We start from the raw sequence: 21,081 nt of genomic DNA, 5'->3' as shown, positions 1-21,081 counted from the left end.
GTCTGCAATAGCAGATCGAAAATTCTCACTTCCAGCACCTCTGGCATTCCAAAATAAGACTTTAAACATTGAGAGGCAATGAAAGAGAGGGTAGACACCCTAGTTAAGCATCAACCATTCCCTCCCCATCATGGGAAGGCAGGTTGTCCTCAATTGTCAACATGCTATTATCAGCAAAAGTTTTCTCCACAAATTTATCGGAATCCTTATCAGTGGATAACAACAAGTCGTCCTTTGATATGGTCTCCTCAGGTGGACAATGGCCAAATATGGCAGAGATCCCATTACCAAGAGCATTGGACCCCATATTTTCAAAGGAGAGTTTCTTGAAAACATTAGTCTGATGTTTAGTGACAGAAGAGCAATGCCCTTTAGATTTTCTTTGGTAATGCATGTCAACTTTAGATCCACTACAACTTCCAATATTTGAAACATCTTTCATAGGAATTCTAGAGAGGTTTTTACTTTTCACATTAGAATTGTCAGAAAAACCAGAAGCAAGCTTAGTAGGGGAGAGCGTACCAGACAGTTCAGAGTTCTTCAAAGTGGCATTAGAGGCAGTAGCAGATTTAGCTTTAGTGGACACAGGGGCAACTTTCTTCTTCTCTTGGAAACTCCGCCAAAGCTTAACAACAGAAGGTGTGGTTGCAGCAGGATTGTCCTCAACAGTCTTCTCAGGCATTTCAGAATCCATGCCACCCTCATCTTGCAAAACAGAAAATCTAGACCCAGAATTTCCAGACTTTTTGGCAGCACCAGTATCACTATTTTTCTTCTTGTTCCTGTAGCTCATAAGCATCCAAGGACCCATATCTTCCTTAATCACATCACAAGAAGGAGGACGGATTAGCTCATTCTGCCCATTGGCCATGTTCACATCAGCAAGGATTACACCATCAGAGTCACTAGAATGAAGGAGAGCAGTAGCACTATTGACATCATGTTGGGTCACATTAGCACCTGCAGTAGACTTGAGTGTAGGACATTTATCTTTGGAGTGACCAAAGCAACCACATTCAAAGCAAATTAAGGAGATGCCTTCATACACAACATTATACGCAGCAGATTCAACTTCAACATATGGGCGCAGAGGCTTGCTTAAATCAATTTCAATACAAACACGGGCAAATTGTCCTCTAGATTGTCCAATAGTAAGCTTGTCAACCTTCACAACATCACCAAGGATCTTCCCAATTTTGGCCACAGTAAATTCCTTAAAGTACTTGACAGGTAACCCGAAAATTCTGACCCATAAAGCCATTTTGCCAATAAACTCATTCATAGGATCAAAGGCAGGCCTCCATTTTTTCACAATCAAAGTCTGTCCAGCCAAAATCCAAGGACCCCCACACAAGGCATAGTTCATATCTTCTTCTAAGTTGAATTTGACAATGAAAAAATCATTAGGAAGGTCAATGAGTTGCCAACCTCCTTTTACTTGCCACTTCCTTCGTAATCCTCTCAGCATAAACTCAAAAGAATTGGTGGAGTTAGGCTTACCCATGAGTTTCACAACACAGCACAACGCCATTCATAATCAAGCTTATTATGGACTTTTTCAGAGAAGGAGACATTCTGGCCATGTTTACCTTGAGAGTAAGAGCAATCATCGTCAGTAAACTCAAAGTCCTCCATCATGGTTTGCCTGTAGCGATCCACCGGATTTTTGAGTGTGCTGGCATAAGTCGTCTGATGTTGTAGAGAAGGAGGTGATTGAACAGAGGAATCCAGATCTTCCATTCGAAGAGCCTCCAAATCAGTGCTGCTATCGCCTCCATTCTTCATACGCTTACGCTGAAACGACATCGGAACCTTATCTCCGCCGCTTCCCGGTGGAAGGGCGGAGAAAACAAACGCCGGCGAAGCCACCAGAAAGATCAGGTAGCCAAGAGAACGTCGGAGAGGTTGAAATCAACGAGGGCCAATCGGAGCAAAAGTTAGGTAACGTTAGGAATGGAGAAAGCGCGTGAGGCGCGTTCAAGCGTTAGAAAATTCTTGTCTCTTTAATGGCTTTGTATAATTCTTTTGATAGGTTCAATCCTAGCCCTTTTTCAGTTTCGGCGAAGAAGGCTGGAGTCAACCATGTAGGAGGTAAGGTTGATGATATCACTGTCATAGTAGCTGCCATTATGGAGGAGTCCTAGGAGGGACTCAAGAGTTGGACTACAACTCTGCAACATCAAGAAGCTAACGTGAGTCACACCACCATTTGTAGCTGATGATAACATGATGTACTGAACTACGAACGGCTTTATCCCTTTTTTGGGTACGTAGGCAGCCCGTCAAACAACATGGGTCCAGCCGCAAAAAAAAAAAAAAAACACACACACACACAGAGACCTTGAGGGGCTTTCACAAAGGATGACCGAAGAAAATCCTGTGCAGGAAATGCTAGCACAATTGGGCCACAGAAGCAGACTAGAATGTCTATGGAATAAATGAAGAAGAGGAGCATGGATGTTGAACTGAATTGGTTGCCATCGCACAAGGCACATGATACATGTGTAATTATACTATATACTAAAGTTGGTGATAGCTCTGTGATAGAGAAGACTAGTCTGGTGTTGAGGATGAAGATTGGACTGGTCTTCTTAGTTTCATCTGTATAATTCAATTATCGTTTTATGACCACAATTCAAGAAGGAGCTAATAGAAACGTCATCTTTTGTTAAACTCTAGATGTTTGCTGATATCTGATCAAAGTTTGTCCATCAATTCTTTGCTAGCTAAATCGTTTTTTGTGGTCTGCATGCCTCAATTAGAAATCTTCCAGCAAAGTTCTAAAACTCCATGGAAAAGAGCTTCTGATTCATATCATCTTCCGATTACGCTAGTGATTTCCATCTTGTGAGTTAGATTTGTAGATTGTTTATCATTGCATGTTGCTCGAATGGATCAACTTTTTGTATCAAGACAGTAATATGAGGAACTTGGGTGGAGCAATGTTGGTTAGTTCATCCACTCTCCAATCCAAACAAATAAGTTGATGAGCAATAAAGAGAAGATCCAACTAGACTAATAACCTTCATAAAAGTTAAAATAAGAGTACAAGCCAAAGTGAATTTTTTCTTTTGTAATCAATTCATAAGACAGAAGTTCCTAATATAAATATAGATGGAATAGACAATTTTAGATGGATCTGCATAAATACAATGTACTCCTCTTTTACCAATCTACACCCAAATTCCTTGTCTGGAAGAGTTTGTCGATGTACAGAATTAGAGGTGCTGAAGCGGCAACATAATTTTGCATTTGAGCTTTTGCCGAGGTCTCTGAAAGTAACAAAGCAGAAAGAAAGTTGGAGTTAATACAATAATGGATATGCATCTTATTCACTCCCAAAATGAACAATCCTCTAAAACTCTAAAAGCATTTCCAAAGGAGCATAGGGGCACTGTGATCATTTACAAACAAAACTCAGGTTTCACCATGCATGATGACAACCCACTCCCGACACAAATTATATATATTTGGCTGGTATAGTAAATGCTGAATATTTCAACTCTAGACTCAATCAAAGTATCCTGACGACATGGATACACAATGTAAATGATGGAAAACTTGATACTTAAAAGTATATGCAGAATTGATGCGAAATTTAGATATTGGTTTCTGAAATGATTCGAAAGTTAGAAGTAAAGTTGATGTAATTTTATTATTCCCAGCCAAGTGAAAGCAGATCAGACTATTCGATTCCAATAACTTGAATCTAGTATATTTTATATAAAGCTTATTCAAATCAATGGAATGACAAACGGTGGGTGTATGTAGGTCCAAATGGAACCAACCAGATCAAACTCTCATTATGGTTGAACATGTCCAAGTCCTACAGCAACCCTTATGCAGCCAACTACTTTATTCTATTGAGGTAATTGAATTATGAAATAGACTCACCATCTTCATTGAGTTTGTGCAACAGTTGTTCTTTTGTAGGAAGCGCATACATCCCGGCAGCAACAGCTTTCCTGATGACCCACCCATGATGGGGTGCAAACACCTGTTGATATGCCTTGGAAGCTGGATCCTTCAAGGAATTTCCCCTAGCAAATGAGTATAAAGGTAAGTCAGTACAATTTCAACAATTTCATATGAACTTCAGCATCAAATAATTTCATAGGACACTACACTTTGCATCCCTACATTGGAGTGAAGTTTCAATCTTAACAATTTATGCAAAATGCTTACAAGTTGTAATAATAGCAACTTTTTGAATAATTTCTATATAGAACCAAATACATTAGTAACTACGTGACCACCATTAAACTAATTTGGAGCTAGAGTAAAAATGGTGTATATATATGTATTTATTATACTTTCACAAATAAAGCATAGCACAGAGCACAAACAGCAGTAGCATCATCCCATGTACACTGAGTGTGCAACTACTGCAGCTGAGCAATAATGCAATTTTATATATATTTCTTTTCTACCATCAAATTAGCTTAACCAGTTACCAAAGGATCACTAACCCTCATCTTCCATTAGCACATAACACCTAATCAACTCTACGCTAAAATGTAAGTGTTCCTTAGATAACATGACCATTTCACATCAGCAGGAACTTGCTGAACCGGAAAATATTGCAATGAACTGTTGAGCTCAAATTCATGGCGTATAGTAAATTAGTAATGAACTGAAACTTTCAATACATCCCACAATTTCCCACATACATACAACCCCAAATTAACTCTATCCTATAATGTAACTATCAGCAGTCAAAAAAGATTTAAACTTTCTAAAAAAGAAAAATGCAAAACTAGTTGAAGGCAAAGTAACATACTCGGTGACTATAATCTGCTCAAACAGCACCTTCACCATATCAATCCCACGCTTCACCCTCAGCAAATTCCTCGCATGACCACCCGCCTTTCTCACAGTGCCCGCCTCCATATCCCGGTCCACCAACACGTGTAGGGTCGAGATTGATTTCGACGCCTCCGCCAGATCATGCACCTATATACATATATCATCATCATCCCCAATTCCATCAAATTCACCTTCAATTTCTTCCGATTCCGATCAAACCCAAATCGGAAAACAACAAAAAGCTCGTACCTTTGCGACGTAGTCCATCTCGGCGAACTTGAAAGCGATCCCTAAGCACCCGAACAGCGGCGAGACGAGAGAGCAAGCCTGCGAGAACCGCGCCACCTCCACTTCGCCGGTCTCCGATTTCACGGCGGCCTCCAGCTCCTTGAATGCTTCTGCAATTTTCCTCAGTGGCTTCTCGTTCGCCATTGCAGACTTTCTCTCTCTAGAAATTTTCTCTCTTCTTCTGTGGGTGTGAAACTCTCTCTCAAGTTTGTTAAAGTCTTCAGCTTTTGTTACCGGGAAAATGGAATTCTCGTTGCTGCGAATCAACGCGGTGATTAATTTGGGCCGCTGAAACTTGGCCCAGTTCTGTTAGGCCCAACCCAACTTGTCTCCTTTTGATAACGACTTGGTGACTGACATTGAGCTTGGTCAAGTTTTGTACTTTTGGTTGTGTTTTGTTGCACCAATCAACAATGGACAACGATTTCCTAACTGATCATAATTGGCAATGGAGGAAGTCCTTGTCAATCGATGAGTACACAGTTGAAAAGCAAACAAAAGGCCACCAAAATTTAACCTATCAAGGCCTTTATTTTACATCAAAACTATACTTTTTTCCTCACTCACGCCACTAAAATTGATAAAGCTTTAGTGATGGATGATAGTTGTGATGTCTTCATGTTGCGCAGTTGGGAACCACTCAAGTTCGTCTGTTGTTATGAGTTTGTAACTCTAGTGTTTAATACTACTAATTACTTTACTCAAGTACAACTTTTTTTTTATTTTTTTAGATTTATGAATTGCATTGAAAGCAATCTAGATAGTTATATTAGAAATGAGTACACAGGAGAGTCATTGTGGTCCCTCCTCAACCCAAACTTGAAATGCAGGAAACAAAAGCGCATTTTTGGTTAAAGTATGCGCTGCCTGATTACATTTCTTAGGGCTATATGTACATATAACTCAAGTACAACATTTGACTTATTTATCTTAATCATAACACTCTAAATCGAAGATGAAAGAGAAAAATTATAACAACACATGGTAGGCAATGTTTAGGGTATCATATGAACCAAATTTTATAGGATGTGTTCTCATGGCTTAAATTTGATGTCATTTCAAATTCAATAATTCATGACAAACTGAAAAAGATTCTAGCTTCAAATAAACACAGACAAAAACTGAAAAACAGAAGAAAAGGAAGAATGTTTGCAGGAAGTGTGCAACTTTGTCACTTTTCTCTTTCTGTAAAAAAATGCCAAAAGAAAAAGAAAATCAGAAAGAATAAGAATACCACGCTTTATCCAAATCAGGTAAAATAATAATCATCCTGCACTCATTTAATTAATTTTCCCTCTTTTTTCCCCACATGGGTGATTCCATTTTCCAAGTACCTAAACCCAAGTAGACTCTGTTTTCAAAAAAACCCAGCACAGTTTTCCGCCAATTTTTTAACACCCACCACCTATTTTATCTGGAAGGACCACTTTTTTTTCTACACTATATTATTTTAATCCCTCACTCTGCTGGCCTTGTTACCTTTTTCAAAAATCTTAGCTCAGCAAAACCCACACTCACTCACTCTCTTTCCTCTCTCTCTCTTTTGTGCTTTCTTTTGGTGTGTAGCGGACGCTTCCACACCTGCTCTGATTCTCTGCCCAAAAACACTCGCAACCCCAGGAGTGCTTTACTGTTTTCGTTTTGGTCTTGTAACCTCCCAGATCTGAGACATTGGCCAGGTAATTAATTCTCTGTCTTTCTTTGTTTCCGGGTGTGTTTGGGCTTTGAATTTGTCTTCTGGGTTCTTATTGGTTTGGAGTGTTTTCCAAAGTTTAGTGCTTTGGAGGGCATTATCTAGCTTAGGATTGAATTGGGTTCCTGGGTTTTTGCTAAAGAACCTGCATTTTGTGCCAGATCCAAGTATGATCGTTCGGTAACAAGAACAGAGGTTTTGGTGCTGAAAAGCTTCAATCTTTAGCTTGTTTTGGACTTGTAAGTGGCTCAAGTCTTTTACTTTACAAGTTGGTCTTTTTGTTTTTGTCAATGTTGAGGTTCTGTTGAATTACCCTTTAGTTTTAGTTGGTGAAAATTTGAGGGTGTAAATGCTTGACAACTTCTTAAACTTCACTGTTCATTTTTTTAATTTTCTGGAAATCAGGCATTTCAAGTTGGAGAATTTGATTGGTGTTTTTATACTGTTTCTGGGTTCTAGGTGTGTGTGTGTGTTTGGATACATTGGTGGTGAGCCAAAATGGAGGACAATGTAGAGCAACCAGGCAAAGACCCAGTTGAGAGTCCCCAAGTTTCTGAGAAGCAGGCCTCTGTTGGTTCATCAGGAACTGCAAAAAGAGTTACCAAGACAGTGAAACCTGGGGCTTCAGTGACATCAAAGGCCTCGGTTCCCATTAGTAGTGTTAGAAAGAAAGTAGAGGCGAAAAGTGGTTTGGATTCTAGCTCGAGTGCAACGAAGTCAAGTGCAACTGGGACTTCCAGAAGTTTGAATTCAGTTCCAGTAGCAAGGCGAAACAGCACTGGTGGTTTGCCTCAGAAGCCGTCAGTCTCCACTGCAAGACAGCAGAGCAATGCCACTCCAATTGTGGGCAATAAGTCTGCAGACCCTGTAAGGCGATCTCTCCCCGAGCTTAGGAGAAGTTCTTTGCCTTCAGTAGTTACAAAATCAACCAGTGTTTCACAGGCTGTAAAGTTGTCTGCCGGGTCACCATTGGACCGGAGTCTGAATAAACCATCGGGTTCTCTTGCGAGTAGACAAGAGACTGTCAGGAAGCCTTCTGTCAAGCCAGCATCGTCCGTTTCATCTTCGTCTTCAAGGATGACAACTTCTTCATTGGACAGTAGTGCTAGTAGTGGAGTCAGGAAGTCAGTCTCAATGCTTTCTTCCTCATCAGCTCGATCACCTACAGTTACCAGTGGACTGAGATCTGGGTCTTTGTCTTCGTCTATGAATAGTAGTGCTAGTTTATCTGGACGCAGGAAAGCGGCAACACCTCAAGGCCGAGATTCTCGGTTTATTGTTCTTCCAAAGGTGGAAATCAAAGCTGGTGATGATCTGGTGAGTATTATGGGCACACAATTTTAACAATGCTGTTAGTGGTATAACACAGCTCCATTTTGCAGATGTATTAGCACAGGATTATCTTATTGTTCTCTTTTATGTCCTTATTATCTCTCTATTACTTTTGTACCAGAGGTTGGACCTTAGGGGTCACAGAGTTCGCAGTCTCAAGGCCAGTGGGTTGAACTTGTCACCAAATTTAGAGGTAACGTCATGTGATTAGTTGCCTATTAAGCTTTCCCATTTCTTTCTTTTAAGTGATTTAAGGTGTTCCTCTAAAGTGATGCTCTTTTTTGGCAGTTTGTTTATCTCAGAGATAATCTTTTATCTACGTTGGAAGGGGTTGAAATACTGACGAGAGTAAAGGTTTGTTAATCATACTTAAATCTTAAATAACATACTACATTGCAGACTTATTATGTTTTATTATGCACGCACTAAGCATGTAAGTAATGTTTCAGATTTGCAAATAAGTAGCATGCTAATGATTGATGGTACTTTATTTCTAGGTTCTTGATTTGAGTTTCAATGATTTCAAAGGGCCTGGATTTGAACCTCTTGAAAATTGCAGAGTCTTACAGGTTTGCATGTAATTTAGATTCACCTTTCAGTTTCCATATATCCATGCAATAGATTCCTGAATTTCATCAACTGTACAGCAACTTTATCTGGCTGGAAATCAAATCACGTCGCTTGCAAACCTCCCTCAGCTCCCCAATTTGGAGGTAAGGCTATGTGCATGGTTTTCAGTTGCTGATACTCTATGGAAGTTTGCAATTAGGTAATAATTTTTGTGCATGTTGAATATATCTTTGGTTTCTTTTTTCTTGTATAGTTCCTCTCTGTTGCTCAAAATAAGTTGAAGAATCTTACAATGGCAAGTCAACCTCGTCTACAGGTTTGTTTGTTGTTTTAGTCTTATGAGGTTTGTTGCTTCTATTCTCAGCCCCCTTTGGATCAATTTCTTATATTTCAGTGATATCAACAGGTATTAGCTGCCAGCAAAAACAAAATTTCAACTCTAAAGGGATTCCCGTATTTACCGGTTCTTGAGGTTAGTTTCTAATGATGCATACAATTTTCCCAAAATAGTGTACATTGGTCTTTATCATCAGCACCATAGGTGAACTAGTGGCACATTTAATGTCAAAGAGACATGCTATGGTACTGTATTTGTGAATTATTATGAGTTACAGCTAGTATGTTCAGGAAAGGGGTTCATGCATCCATTTAGGCTGAACCCCAAACTCATTGTCTGGATCATGAATTGGGCTTTAACGGATATTAAAGAATGCGGATGACCAAATTTTTACCATCACCGCTTTTCACCATGTCATTGTTTCCTAAATTTACAACATGCAAGGTGGAGCCTTAAAAGGCTTGTAGAGATGGTATATTGGAGTATGAATTTGCACCAGAGAAATGAAGCCTTAGATCCTTTTTACTGCCTTTGGGTTTCATGGATCAGGAATGGTACTTCATATATTTAGAATAAAATTCTTTTCACATCTTCCTTTAATCGGGGGTAGGCTGACTATAAAATGATAATTTTTTTTCTGATTTGTAGAAGTAATTCGCCCTCATCAGTTGCTTAAACTTACAATCTTGTTCCTCATTGTTTTATGTCACAGCATTTACGAGTGGAGGAGAATCCTATACTAAAAATGCCTCATGTAGAAGCAGCTTCCATTTTGCTTGCTGGTCCTACCTTAAAAAAGTTCAATGACAGAGGTACGTATAGTATGACTGTTATTTGCATCTTGTCTGTGTCTTCCTATTATCGGTTCTTATCTGTAATATTCCTGTCCTCTGTGTGTGTGTGTGTGTGTGTCGATATATATATATATATATATATATATATATATATAATATTATCATATAATGTTTTCTTATAAGTTTATTTGAAAATCCTGCCAGATCTTTCCCGAGAACAGGTAGCAATTGCAAAGCGTTATCCTGCACACACATCATTATGCATTAGAGATGGTTGGGAGTTTTGCCGTCCAGAGCATGCAGCAGGTATGGAAATTGATTTCTTTTATTCTGTTGGTAATAATGTTGCCAATATTCTAGCGAATTCAATGTGTTCAGAGTTTGTGGTCGGTTCTCCAATGCAATAGTTGCTCAATGTGCTTTTACTTCAATTATTTGATGAAGGGACCATGGAAATCTGTTGGTTTCTCTTGTATTTTGTTTCATAGTATATTCAATCACAAGAAAAATGTTAGTGATGAGCTACTTATGACTTTCTGTATGTACATGTCTAGAGGGATCTGTGTATGTGCTCCCTTTAATATAAATAAGTACGTGCTCCCTTTAATGTAAAACAGTACATGTGCTTACTGCATGGTAGCTTTTTATATCCACTGTAGAATGGATTTCTTGTCAAGCATTTCCTGTGCGTTTAATAATAGTGTGTGTGTGTAGGTGAAATACTAAATTTGTCTTGAAGTCTTAAGTCTTGACTTTAGGAACAGTGTTATTGTTTATCCTGCACTTTGAGTTTGGGATTGTTCAGTACACCTTATATTTCTATATTTGAGAACTGCTTTGCATGACTCCTGTTTCTTATACTCTTGTACAGACTCAACGTTTCGCTTTCTAGTTGAGCAATGGAAGGATAACTTGCCTCCCGGCTTCCTGGTCAAGGAGGCCTTTATTGATCAGCCATTTGAAGAAGATACTTGTCGCTGTCACTTCTCTTTTGTACAAGACAGCACTTTGGTCACTGATCCACAATTAATCTTAAAATATCAGTGGTTTGTAGGAGAAAGAACACCTTCCAATTTCACCAACATTCCTGATGCCACTGGAGAGGTTACTGATACTTTCATTATGATCAGTGAATTTAAACTTTTGAGTTTGAAATGATTGTTCTTCGAATCTAATAGTAAGCTGATGACACGTTGATAATAGGTATACTGGCCTAAGCATGAAGATATTGGTAAAATTTTGAAAGTGGAATGTACTCCAATATTAGGAGAAATGGAGTACCCTCCTATTTTTGCTATATCTTCATCAGTTTCACCAGGTAAATTTTCTCATCCTTTTTCATTAGAGTAAATGTAGAATTTAGAGATTCATCTTGTTCTGCTTCTATCCAGCTTTTAAGCCTTAAACCTTCTCATTATTAGCTCATACTCTGGGATTTGTATTTCTGGATTTACGTATCAGCATCAGAGCAAACAATTTTGCATCTCTTGCTAGAATATAACTGTGAAGATACATTGCTTTTTAACTGTTATCCAGTCTGTTGAACAAAGGTTCATACATGGACCTTTGCATAGTAAGCCTGATCCTCTAATTCCATAAAACTGAAGTAAAATATTGCTAGATCAGTAATTTTGATCAAGTTCAAAATCAAGAATTTACTTGGATCATTTTGCTGGAGTCATGTTACACTATGCCAAACACTATGCCAACATACTTGTTTCCTTATACAGACTTAATTGCTAGCCCCTCCTAGGAACTGCATCCTTGAATTTCAAAATGCATTTTTTAATCTTGATATATACACCAAGTGAATCAATGGGCATGTAGGAATAATAAGTCATTGGCATAACGATAAAAGTCTACTCCAATAACATTTTGAACTTGATATACAGTTGAAATGAGAAATATATAACCTTCATTATATTTCCAGGCCTTTATTGTATGATGTTCCAAGTACAAAACAAATCCTATAATTTGCCACAATACTGCCAGCTTAAAATTTCATCTTGAAGCATGCTTTTTTATCTAGATAGATGTTATATGGTGCAAAGACTTTTCTTTACATACCACCGAGTTATGTTATTTTCTCTCTTGAATAGGTACTGGAATTCCCAAGGTTGTGAACCTTGATGTTCGTGGAGAACTGGTGGAGGGAAATATTATAAGGGGCCATGCAGAGATTGCGTGGTGTGGCGGCACTCCAGCAAAAGGTGTTTCTAGGTGAGATTACCTATTCAAAAGCTTTATGTGCATGTACTTAAATGCATAGTCAATGGTGGATATTTACAAGTTGATATACATTTTGGTCCATTTCTAGCTTAAGGTTTAGGTTTGGCTGTGTATTTGCACATCTCTTATTTATGCCTATTTTGCACTTTTCATGCAATGTAACTGTTCCTTTCCTCCTGCTACAAGAAAATAATATAATGCACATTAATCTTTCATACTTTTCAGTTGGTTGAGGAGGAAATGGAACAGCAGTCCTGTGGTTATTGCTGGAGCTGAAGATGAGGAGTATAAGTTGACCATAGATGATATCGATACAAGTTTGGTTTTCATGTATACACCAGTGACAGAAGAAGGTGCCAAAGGAGAACCCCATTATAAATACACTGATTTTGTAAAATCAGGTATTCAAGTGATACAAATTTTATGCGGATCTTCCCTGTCATTTTTCCAGTATGATTACAGTTGCCTTGCCTAGTTTGTTCTTCTTATGCTGGATGTCTACAATTGTCTTAATATACCACCGCAATTCCTGTCTAGTTGCTAATTGATGCTCTGTATGCTCCTTCTTGGTTGAACTTTTTAAGACCCACACAATACCCTCAGCCTTGGCTAAAACTTTTCAAAAGTACATGTACAGTCAACATTTCCTTTATTAGAGCTGGTTCAAGTTTTGTTTTAATAGCACGGCCTTGTAGCTACAGTAATTTCCCCTCCACTCATCAGTTATAAACACTCATGGAGGCAGTTTTTCTCCATTTTTATTGACTGCATTTCCTGTTAACCTGAAAAATTTGGTCAGGGATACTAATAAACTGTTTCATTGTGGCAGCACCGCCGTCGGTCAATAACGTTCAAATCGTTGGAGATCTTGTTGAAGGAACTACCATCAGAGGAGTTGGTGATTACTTTGGAGGAAGAGAGGGCCCTAGCAAATTTGAATGGTTATGTGAGCATAGCGACAGTGGGTCAGTATACTCAAATCTTGTCATGCTCAAACAAAATGCAAATATGCTTTCCTACATTGGATTTTATTCTCGTCTTTCTCAAATGTTGAAGTTTTTCATAGTTTTGGTCCCTAGAGTTCTTCTCAATTTTTGCCCCTCTCTCTCTCTCTCACCTCTCTCTAGCTTTTCTCTCTGTTAAAGCAGCAAGTCTCTCGGTACACTTATTTTGCATACTTAGTTTTTCTCGCCCTTCTTGGCTAATGGCTTTCCTTTGACAGAAACTTTGTTTTGGTATCAACTGGTACATCTGAGTATACTTTGAGCAAGGAGGATGTTGGGCATCGCTTGGCTTTTGCATATATACCTATCAATTTTGAAGGTTAGATCCATTGCCCTTTTCCTTAGGAACATAACATATGTATACTATGAGTGTTCTGACTTATGAATTGTCACATAACATTGTGGTTTGTGCTTCTCTATTCAGGGCAAGAAGGGGAATCTGTTTCAATACTGTCCGATGTGGTGAAGCAAGGTAGCCCAAATGATTTCAAGAATCTTGAAATTAAAATTGTCTGTCTATTTTCTTTATTCTTTTATTAAACATAATCAAGCTTTCTTTAAATTGATGCAAGTCTTCTGCCATTTGCCATGCTTCTGTTTTGTTTTCTAATATCAGCTTGCTGTTACTGACTTCCTCTTGTTGTAATATTTGTCTTTGATTAATTCCAGCACCTCCGAAGGTATTAAATCTGAAGATAATAGGTGATATGAAGGAGAACAGTAAGGTTACTGCCACTGGTATTGTCACTGGAGGAACTGAAGGTTCTAGCAGGGTACAGTGGTTTAAAACAAGGTTCTCAACTTTGGAGGGTGAGAAAGGTCTTGAAGCGTTGAGCACATCCAAGATTGCCAAGGTATGTGATCCTATATTCTTTGAATATGTGGATTCAGAAGCAAGGGTGGTTTTTGTTTTTTTCTTTGGCAATAAATGTAAAATTGTAAATTATCAATTGGTGTTACCTTTGTTTAGGCGTTTCGCATACCATTGGGAGCTGTTGGCTATTACATTGTTGCAAAATTCACTCCTTTGACTCCAGATGGTGAATCTGGTGACCCAGCATATGTTATTTCAGATACAGCAGTTGAGAGTAAGTATACCTACTTTATGTTTCCCTGTGTGCACAATTGTGTTTCAGATGTCATCCAATATGCTTGATATTAGCAGATATCTAGACCCTTTGGCACCATTTAAATATAATACGGGTAAATGATACACCTTCCCTTAATTGCTGTTGTGTATCACTAACTCTCATCTTGCTTCTTGCAGCTCTGCCTCCTAGCCTGAATTTCTTATCTATTACTGGAGATTACTCGGAAGGTGGAATATTGACTGGATCATATGGTTATATCGGTGGTCATGAAGGAAAAAGTATCTATAATTGGTATATTCATGAGGTATGTGCACTTCTATCAAATTTTTGTCGAACAGGATGTAGAGCTTGATTTAAATTATTGGAGTCCCTAATATCAACCTCACATGATATCCTGGAATTAACAGGTTGAAACTGATTCCGGATCTCTAATACCTGAGGTCACAGGGCTTCTTCAGTATCGTATTACAAAAGATGCAATTGGTAAATTCATTTCATTCCAATGTACCCCAGTGCGTGATGATGGGATTGTGGGTGAACCAACAACGTGCATGGGCCAGGAACGTGTTCGCCCTGGTAATTTTGTTCTCTCGTGTCATGACAGTTATGTTGCTGCACTGACAAAAGATGCAAAGACTTCTACATTGGAATATATGAAGAGTAGAGTTGTGAATCACTGTAGAAAAATTAAGTAGAAGTTTTGAACGTGCGGTGTTACATGGCATATCATTGGAACTTTTCTCTTTAAGAGGAAGTTTAAGTTAGAAATAACTGAGTCACTGACAGAACTGAGAGGAATGATGTCTAGAAATATATTGAATTTTTCTTCACTTCTAGTATCAGCATGTGGATTTTATGAAATAATAAAAAAACGTGCAGTAAAAGTTTAATATGTTCACCAAATTAAAATGAATGCCAATGCTGTATGGCTTTTGTTGTGGATGTGTACACTGATATGTCCACATGCAATTTTGTGTTCACTCTTACAACAAATGCTTTCTTGATAATCAGGAAGCCCTAGATTGCTTTCCCTACGAATTGTCGGGGATGCCACTGAAGGTACTTCACTTACTGTTGACAAAAAATATTGGGGCGGTGAAGAGGGAGATTCACTTTTCTACTGGTTCCGGGTAATTTTATTAACTTTGTGCTTAGTTATCATCTGTTCTGGTTGGCGTGACGACCTTTTTCTGTATTTCACGTTTTACTATTATTGAAAGTTACATTTCCTTGAAAAATCACTTCATCTTAAACCTTTTGCTTATACCATGTTATTAAAAAATATGATGTCTTTCCAGAGTACTTCAGATGGAACTCCAACGGAAATTAGGGGTGCAACTACTGCTTCATACATGCTCTCAATTGATGACATTGGCTTCTTTATCTCAGTGTCATGTGAGCCTGTCAGAAGTGACTGGGCGCGTGGTCCTACTGTTCTTTCTGAACAAATTGGACCTATAATACCTGGTAAGTAGTCGATCTCTGTTTTTATTTTTTAATTTTTAATTTATTATTTTTTTTTTTTACAACCCATTTTCTTTTGCACACTGGATTGACACTTGTCACTTTTTCGGTAACAATCTAGTCACATAGTTTAAATAGGCATGTGATGTGGTGATAATGCCTAGTCATCTTTCAAGAAGTAAATCTGATGATTGTTCCAAAATTTATTTTGCAATGCAGGTCCCCCAACATGCCACTCTTTGGAGTTTCTTGGTTCAATGATTGAAGGACAACGCTTGAGCTTTATTGCTTCTTATACTGGAGGGTGAGACTTCCTGTTTTTCGTATTCTTATTTTCTGATAAACCTGAAACTTTAGGATTGTGACCGTTCCCTCAATGGTTTGTGCTTCAGGGAGAAAGGAAATTGCTTCCATGAATGGTTTAGAGTGAAAAGTAATGGTGTCAAGGGGAAATTGAGTACTCAGGGTGAGTTCTAGAGAGTTGATATACTTGCACATCAATTTGAAATAGCAAATTTAAGTAGTATTTTCTCTTGACAGATTTTCTAGATTTGACTCTTGATGATGTGGGAAGATGCATTGAACTTGTTTACACCCCTATGCGCAAGGATGGGACGAGAGGAAATCCTATGAGCAGAAAATCTGATGTGGTTGGCCCTGGTAAGTTAACTCATTTTGCAGAATTCTACACCCTTGTGTAGTTTGGAGGATCTTTTTGTTTAGCTGAGTTCCATTGCAACCCCAGAAATGGTCATGTACTTAAAAATTCCCCAAAAGCAAGCAGAAAATGTGAATAATTTCCATAAGCAAAACATTCCCTCAGAAACCCCTAGTAGATATATTCGGATCTCATTCACTTGTTCTACCACCAATTTCTTTCATTTTCATCTCCATTCTAAGAACACTATTTGATTCTTACTTAATATGTGGCCAATTTAATTTATTGCTTCTTGCAACAGCGGATCCTGAAGGACTGGAGCTTATCATTCCTGATTGCTGTGAGGATGAAGAATTGGTTCCAGAAAAAACATACTTTGGTGGAGAGGAGGGTGTTGGAGAATATATTTGGTACAGAACGAAGAATAAGCTTCATGGATCTGCATTGCTGGATATATCTAATTTGAATGAAGATGTTGGAATATGCAGTAAAACACTGTAAGTTCTGATATTGGGTAGTCGTCTAATGTTTCAGTCTGTTTTTCCGTTTTGAAATGGCAAATGTCAATGGTTTGTATATGTGGCAGAACATATAAACCAGCACTTGAAGATGTTGGGGCTTATTTGGCCCTATATTGGGTGCCCACCCGTAAAGATGGTAAATGTGGGAAGGCACTAGTTGCAATTTGCAACTCTCCGGTTGCACCAGGTACAACCTAAGTTCCAAGTCTTTATTTTCTTACTCGTCAGTTCACTTTCTTTAGCTGTGATTAACACAGAGGCATACCATTAAAATTGTCTGATCTGGTTGACTTATTTTCAAATATTTATATTTACTTTTAAGGAAGTCGTTAGCCTGGGCAGCTATTTCATTTCAGTTTAGTTGTCGTCTAAAAACCTGCTTTATATATAACTCATCAGTTTCATGTAATGAATGTTCTGTATTTGCTATCTATACTGCCAACCTCTGGCCGAGGTCATTCCAAGGCATTCATTTGTCCATTCTTTTTCCCTATCAAAAAGATGTTTGTTTCTTTTGGATCATGGTCATTGACATGTTTTCTGAATCAATGTTGTAGCTCTTCCTGTGGTTTCTAATGTTCGTGTGAAGAAGGTGTCTCTGTCTGTTTATTCTGGGGAAGGAGAGTATTTTGGTGGATATGAGGGATGGAGCCTTTTTAGCTGGTATAGAGAAACTAATGATGGAACTATCAGTCTTATTAATGGGGCCAACTCTCGAACTTATGAAGTCACTGATGCAGACTACAACTGCCGTTTATTGTTTGGGTAAAATTTTTGTCTCGCTTCTTCTTCCTTTTTCTTTTTTTGTTCTGATCGTCTTGCTACGGTATTTTTATTTTATTTATATTCGTTTTTTACTATAAACTGCCGAGATTTTTTTTCAGAAAGTATTTGGTTTTGTACCAGTTATATTCTTCTTCTGTCTATATTAGAATATTTCTGAAATTAGTTATATGTACACCATGTGGAGTTCTGTAGATGAATATGTAGAAAATATCATTCCTAACAAACTTCTTAATATGCATCACAGATATACACCAGTTCGTTCAGATTCAGTGGTTGGTGAACTGAGGTTGTCTGAGCCAACTGACATTATTCTTCCAGGTAAAAAGTTGACCATACCAGTGCTTCTGATCATTGATATATAATGTACGCATTCAACTTCATGGGCTTGCAAATTATTTTTGGTGTTTGGAGTTTTCGGACACGTACTTGGAAAGGAAGAATAAGTTTTAGATAGATTTCATTTGTTATTTATCTTGCATGGTAAAGCTCAAAAAACACTTTCTGAATTTGGATGTGGTATTATTGCCCTCCAGAGCTTCCGAGACTAGAGATGCTTGCTCTCACTGGAAAAGCAATCGAAGGTGATGTTCTTACCGTTGTTGAAGTGATCCCAGAGAGTTTGACTCAACAGCTTGTTTGGCACAAGTACAAGCAAGATGTCAGATATCAATGGTATAGTGTTATATTTTAGTAATCTGTGACATGTTTGAATGACATGATTGCATTCAAATGTTCGTTCAGTACTATCACTGTTAGAGGCTCCATATTCCGTTTCTTTCATTTGTAATGAATTTTTAGAAATTTCATAAAAAAAATATAGGCTTTATAAACTTAAAACTGCATAAACTTACACTGTTTTGGCTTTCCACCGGATCCATGATTCTCTGTTGCTTTGTGAGGACGGAAATTCAATTTTACAACAAAGTTGGTTCTAGTATTATGTAACATTTTGTTGGGATATTCCAGTGCTACCGTGCTAGTTTTGAATATTTCCATTGGCAAGTGGCGTGCAGATTTTATTTTCAAATTGGACGTCTAGAATCATTGAATTAAATGCGAAGTATGGTCACTATTGAAATTTTCTTGATTCTTGTTGCAAGTTGATTAGCTTTTACTATTTCATAATATTCATTATATGACACGAGTGGTTGGTACAGGTTCTTTTCTTCAGCAGTGGGAGATAATAAGACCTTTGAACCATTACCTGCTCAGCGTTCTTGCTCCTACAAGATGCGATTAGAGGACGTCGGGCGCTGTCTAAAATGCGAGTGCATTGTGACTGATGTGTTTGGAAGGTCAGCTGAGCCTGCATATGCTGAAACTGGACCAATACTACCAGGTAATTCCATTCCAAAGTACAGTAACATGACTGAAGGACCACCCCCTTACTTTTGAACAACGTTGTTTCTTTAATCCATTAGTCCTTAGGTACTTGGGGATGTTTGGTGTGGTCAGTGTCACCCAATAATAAAAGTTTTCTCTTTTCCTATCCCGAAAAGTGATGATTGAAATGAAAGAATGCTATGAAATCTCTGTAAAAGAAACATTGTTTCACATCTCCTTTAGATGATTAAGAGTCCTGGGTGATTTTCCATTACAAAAGAAAGGCTTGAAACCAATCTATTGTTTAATTGATATGAAGTGTGGAGAAGTCGAAAAATTTATTTGAACTCAATATTGTTGCTTCTGGGTTTTATACAGTTTCTGAATGATTGGTTGTAATAATATTGTTATTTCCTGAATTAGGGATCCCCATTTTCTTTCAGCCTTAATTATTTCCCCCCTTTATTCCGTAGGAATTCCTAGAATTGATAAGCTGGAGATCGAAGGGAGGGGTTTCCACACCAACTTATATGCTGTACGTGGCATTTATAGTGGAGGGAAGGAAGGCAAAAGTAGAATACAGTGGCTCAGATCAATGGTTGGGAGTCCTGATCTTATCTCTATACCCGGTATGTAGTTATATTTTTGGATATATTAGTCCTTCATAGGAATATCCATTCTGCAATATTTAAATGGAATTTTTTATGTGCAGGGGAGGTAGGGAGAATGTATGAATCCAATGTGGATGATGTAGGCTATAGGCTTGTAGCCATTTACACTCCTGTAAGAGAGGATGGAGTGGAGGGGTCACCTATTTCAGCATCGACAGAGCCGATTGCAGTCGGTAATAAAGAATCTCATCTTTTATTGAAATTTAGTTTTAATAAATTGCACATTATTTTGATCTAGTCTGAAATAGTTGGTACAAAATTTCATGTTCAAATCTGAAAGAACCCATATCATAAATTTCCATTGATTTACATGCAGAGCCTGATGTTCTTAAAGAAGTGAAGCAGAAGCTTGATCTCGGATCAGTGAAATTTGAGGTATGACTATTAGTGAACTGTTGATTGTCTTTGGATTATACATTGTAAGGAGTTGGCTGAAGTACAGAAATTTACTTTTACATCTTTGTAAACATTCTAACAACTCTTTAACATATTTCCTACAGGCATTGTGTGACAAGGATCAATCTACAAAAAAGGTTCTCATTTGATAATTATCTGTCCATGTATTATAATTAATGACTTCACTGTAAAATTATATAAAGTTAATGTTTTGGCTTTTCTTTATGCTTATTCTTATTGCAGACTACTGCAGTAGGAACTCTTGAGAGAAGAACCCTTGAAGTCAATAGAAAAAGAGTGAAGGTTATAAAGCCTGGTTCCAAGACTTCTTTCCCGACTACTGAAATTCGTGGAAGCTATGCACCTCCGTTTCATGTAAGATTGGTGTTACTATACAATTATACAGGCTCCTAGTCCAAAGTTCAAAACTAATTATACATGCTCAGAACGTTATAACATATCTATAAAATCTGAAATCTAACAAAGGGATGACTGTCTAAATTCTTCACTCATAGTCATATGAGAAAGTTCAAATTATATCTATAAACTAGAAATTTAAAGTAGACGAATGTGCAGGTGGAGCTGTTCCGAAATGACCAGCATCGTCTGAGAATTGTAGTCGACAGTGAGAGTGAAGTAGACCTGATGGTGCAGTCCAGGCACCTTAGAGATGTTATTGTGCTTGTGATCAGAGGCTTTGCTCAGAGATTCAATAGTACATCACTCAATACTCTTCTCAAGATAGAACATAATATGTAAGGAACCTGTATCAGTTTGTTCATATATGTCAGTCTCCATGTTTTTGAGTGAGCCAGTAATCAGTCCCCACCCCGTATTTATCTATCCCCTATATTTCTTTTATCTTTCTGTGTATGTAACCAAAAAAGAAAAAGAAAGAGCAGTTGAGGCATTGCAGTGTCAGAGTGATTGTACATCATTATTGTATCAATGAGAATATCATTAGTTGTGATTGTGTATCCACTTAGATATACCATTTTCCTAGCAGTTTGATTCTCGCATAACTATAAGCTAGGCAGTTTTTAACTTTGGAGAACTTCCATTTCTCGGTAAATGTGGAAATGCCTGACCTGTCATCGCTGATGTAATAATTGGACGGG

General features: G+C 37.9%; 2 protein-coding genes across 3 annotated transcripts; one reads left to right on the top strand and one right to left on the bottom strand.

The window, feature by feature from the left end:
- Positions 1 to 3,002: 3,002 nt before the first annotated feature.
- Positions 3,003 to 5,307, bottom strand: LOC112202089 (accelerated cell death 11). Its single transcript, XM_024342996.2, has 4 exons — positions 5,056 to 5,307; positions 4,781 to 4,953; positions 3,895 to 4,040; positions 3,003 to 3,272 (listed from the first exon to the last, which is right to left on the bottom strand). Exons 1-4 carry the CDS (start codon positions 5,236 to 5,238, stop codon positions 3,166 to 3,168), a joined length of 609 nt encoding a protein of 202 aa, XP_024198764.1. The 5' UTR covers positions 5,239 to 5,307; the 3' UTR covers positions 3,003 to 3,165.
- Positions 5,308 to 6,588: 1,281 nt separating this feature from the next.
- Positions 6,589 to 20,952, top strand: LOC112165582 (187-kDa microtubule-associated protein AIR9). 2 transcript variants are annotated; one of them, XM_024302142.2, is made up of 39 exons: positions 6,590 to 6,773; positions 6,949 to 7,028; positions 7,247 to 8,104; positions 8,241 to 8,312; positions 8,408 to 8,473; positions 8,617 to 8,688; positions 8,767 to 8,832; positions 8,943 to 9,005; positions 9,096 to 9,161; positions 9,739 to 9,838; positions 10,025 to 10,126; positions 10,692 to 10,924; positions 11,024 to 11,138; positions 11,920 to 12,040; positions 12,275 to 12,450; positions 12,879 to 13,014; positions 13,272 to 13,372; positions 13,478 to 13,525; positions 13,723 to 13,907; positions 14,024 to 14,141; positions 14,321 to 14,448; positions 14,552 to 14,720; positions 15,156 to 15,274; positions 15,443 to 15,611; positions 15,828 to 15,912; positions 16,001 to 16,074; positions 16,149 to 16,268; positions 16,568 to 16,763; positions 16,853 to 16,974; positions 17,345 to 17,552; positions 17,818 to 17,891; positions 18,107 to 18,245; positions 18,731 to 18,912; positions 19,370 to 19,525; positions 19,609 to 19,740; positions 19,884 to 19,942; positions 20,068 to 20,100; positions 20,207 to 20,338; positions 20,540 to 20,952. In XM_024302142.2, exons 3-39 carry the CDS (start codon positions 7,286 to 7,288, stop codon positions 20,720 to 20,722), a joined length of 5,139 nt encoding a protein of 1,712 aa, XP_024157910.1. In that variant the 5' UTR covers positions 6,590 to 6,773; positions 6,949 to 7,028; positions 7,247 to 7,285; the 3' UTR covers positions 20,723 to 20,952. The 2 variants fall into 2 exon arrangements, with proteins under 2 accessions (XP_040362632.1, XP_024157910.1); XM_040506698.1 differs by lacking the exons at positions 19,370 to 19,525; positions 19,609 to 19,740; positions 19,884 to 19,942; positions 20,068 to 20,100; positions 20,207 to 20,338 and having other exon boundaries at positions 6,589 to 6,773; positions 6,949 to 7,026; positions 20,540 to 20,708.
- The last annotated feature ends 129 nt before the right edge of the window (positions 20,953 to 21,081 follow it).

The sequence above is a fragment of the Rosa chinensis genome, chromosome 5 (genome assembly GCF_002994745.2).
Source record: "Rosa chinensis cultivar Old Blush chromosome 5, RchiOBHm-V2, whole genome shotgun sequence".
Classification (NCBI taxonomy): domain Eukaryota; kingdom Viridiplantae; phylum Streptophyta; class Magnoliopsida; order Rosales; family Rosaceae; genus Rosa; species Rosa chinensis.
This window is presented reverse-complemented; position numbering and strand designations above follow the sequence as displayed.

Coding starts and splice junctions, on each gene's coding strand:
- LOC112165582 (XM_024302142.2), top strand. CDS start 7,286: ATGGAGGACAATGTAGAGCAACCAGGCAAAGACCCAGTTGAGAGTCCC. Junction 8,313..8,407: donor ACTTGTCACCAAATTTAGAG/GTAACGTCATGT, acceptor CTTTTTTGGCAG/TTTGTTTATCTCAGAGATAA. Junction 16,764..16,852: donor GGAATATGCAGTAAAACACT/GTAAGTTCTGAT, acceptor TATATGTGGCAG/AACATATAAACCAGCACTTG.
- LOC112202089 (XM_024342996.2), bottom strand. CDS start 5,238: ATGGCGAACGAGAAGCCACTGAGGAAAATTGCAGAAGCATTCAAGGAG. Junction 4,954..5,055: donor AGATGGACTACGTCGCAAAG/GTACGAGCTTTT, acceptor ATATGTATATAG/GTGCATGATCTGGCGGAGGC. Junction 4,041..4,780: donor GAGCAGATTATAGTCACCGA/GTATGTTACTTT, acceptor CTCATTTGCTAG/GGGAAATTCCTTGAAGGATC.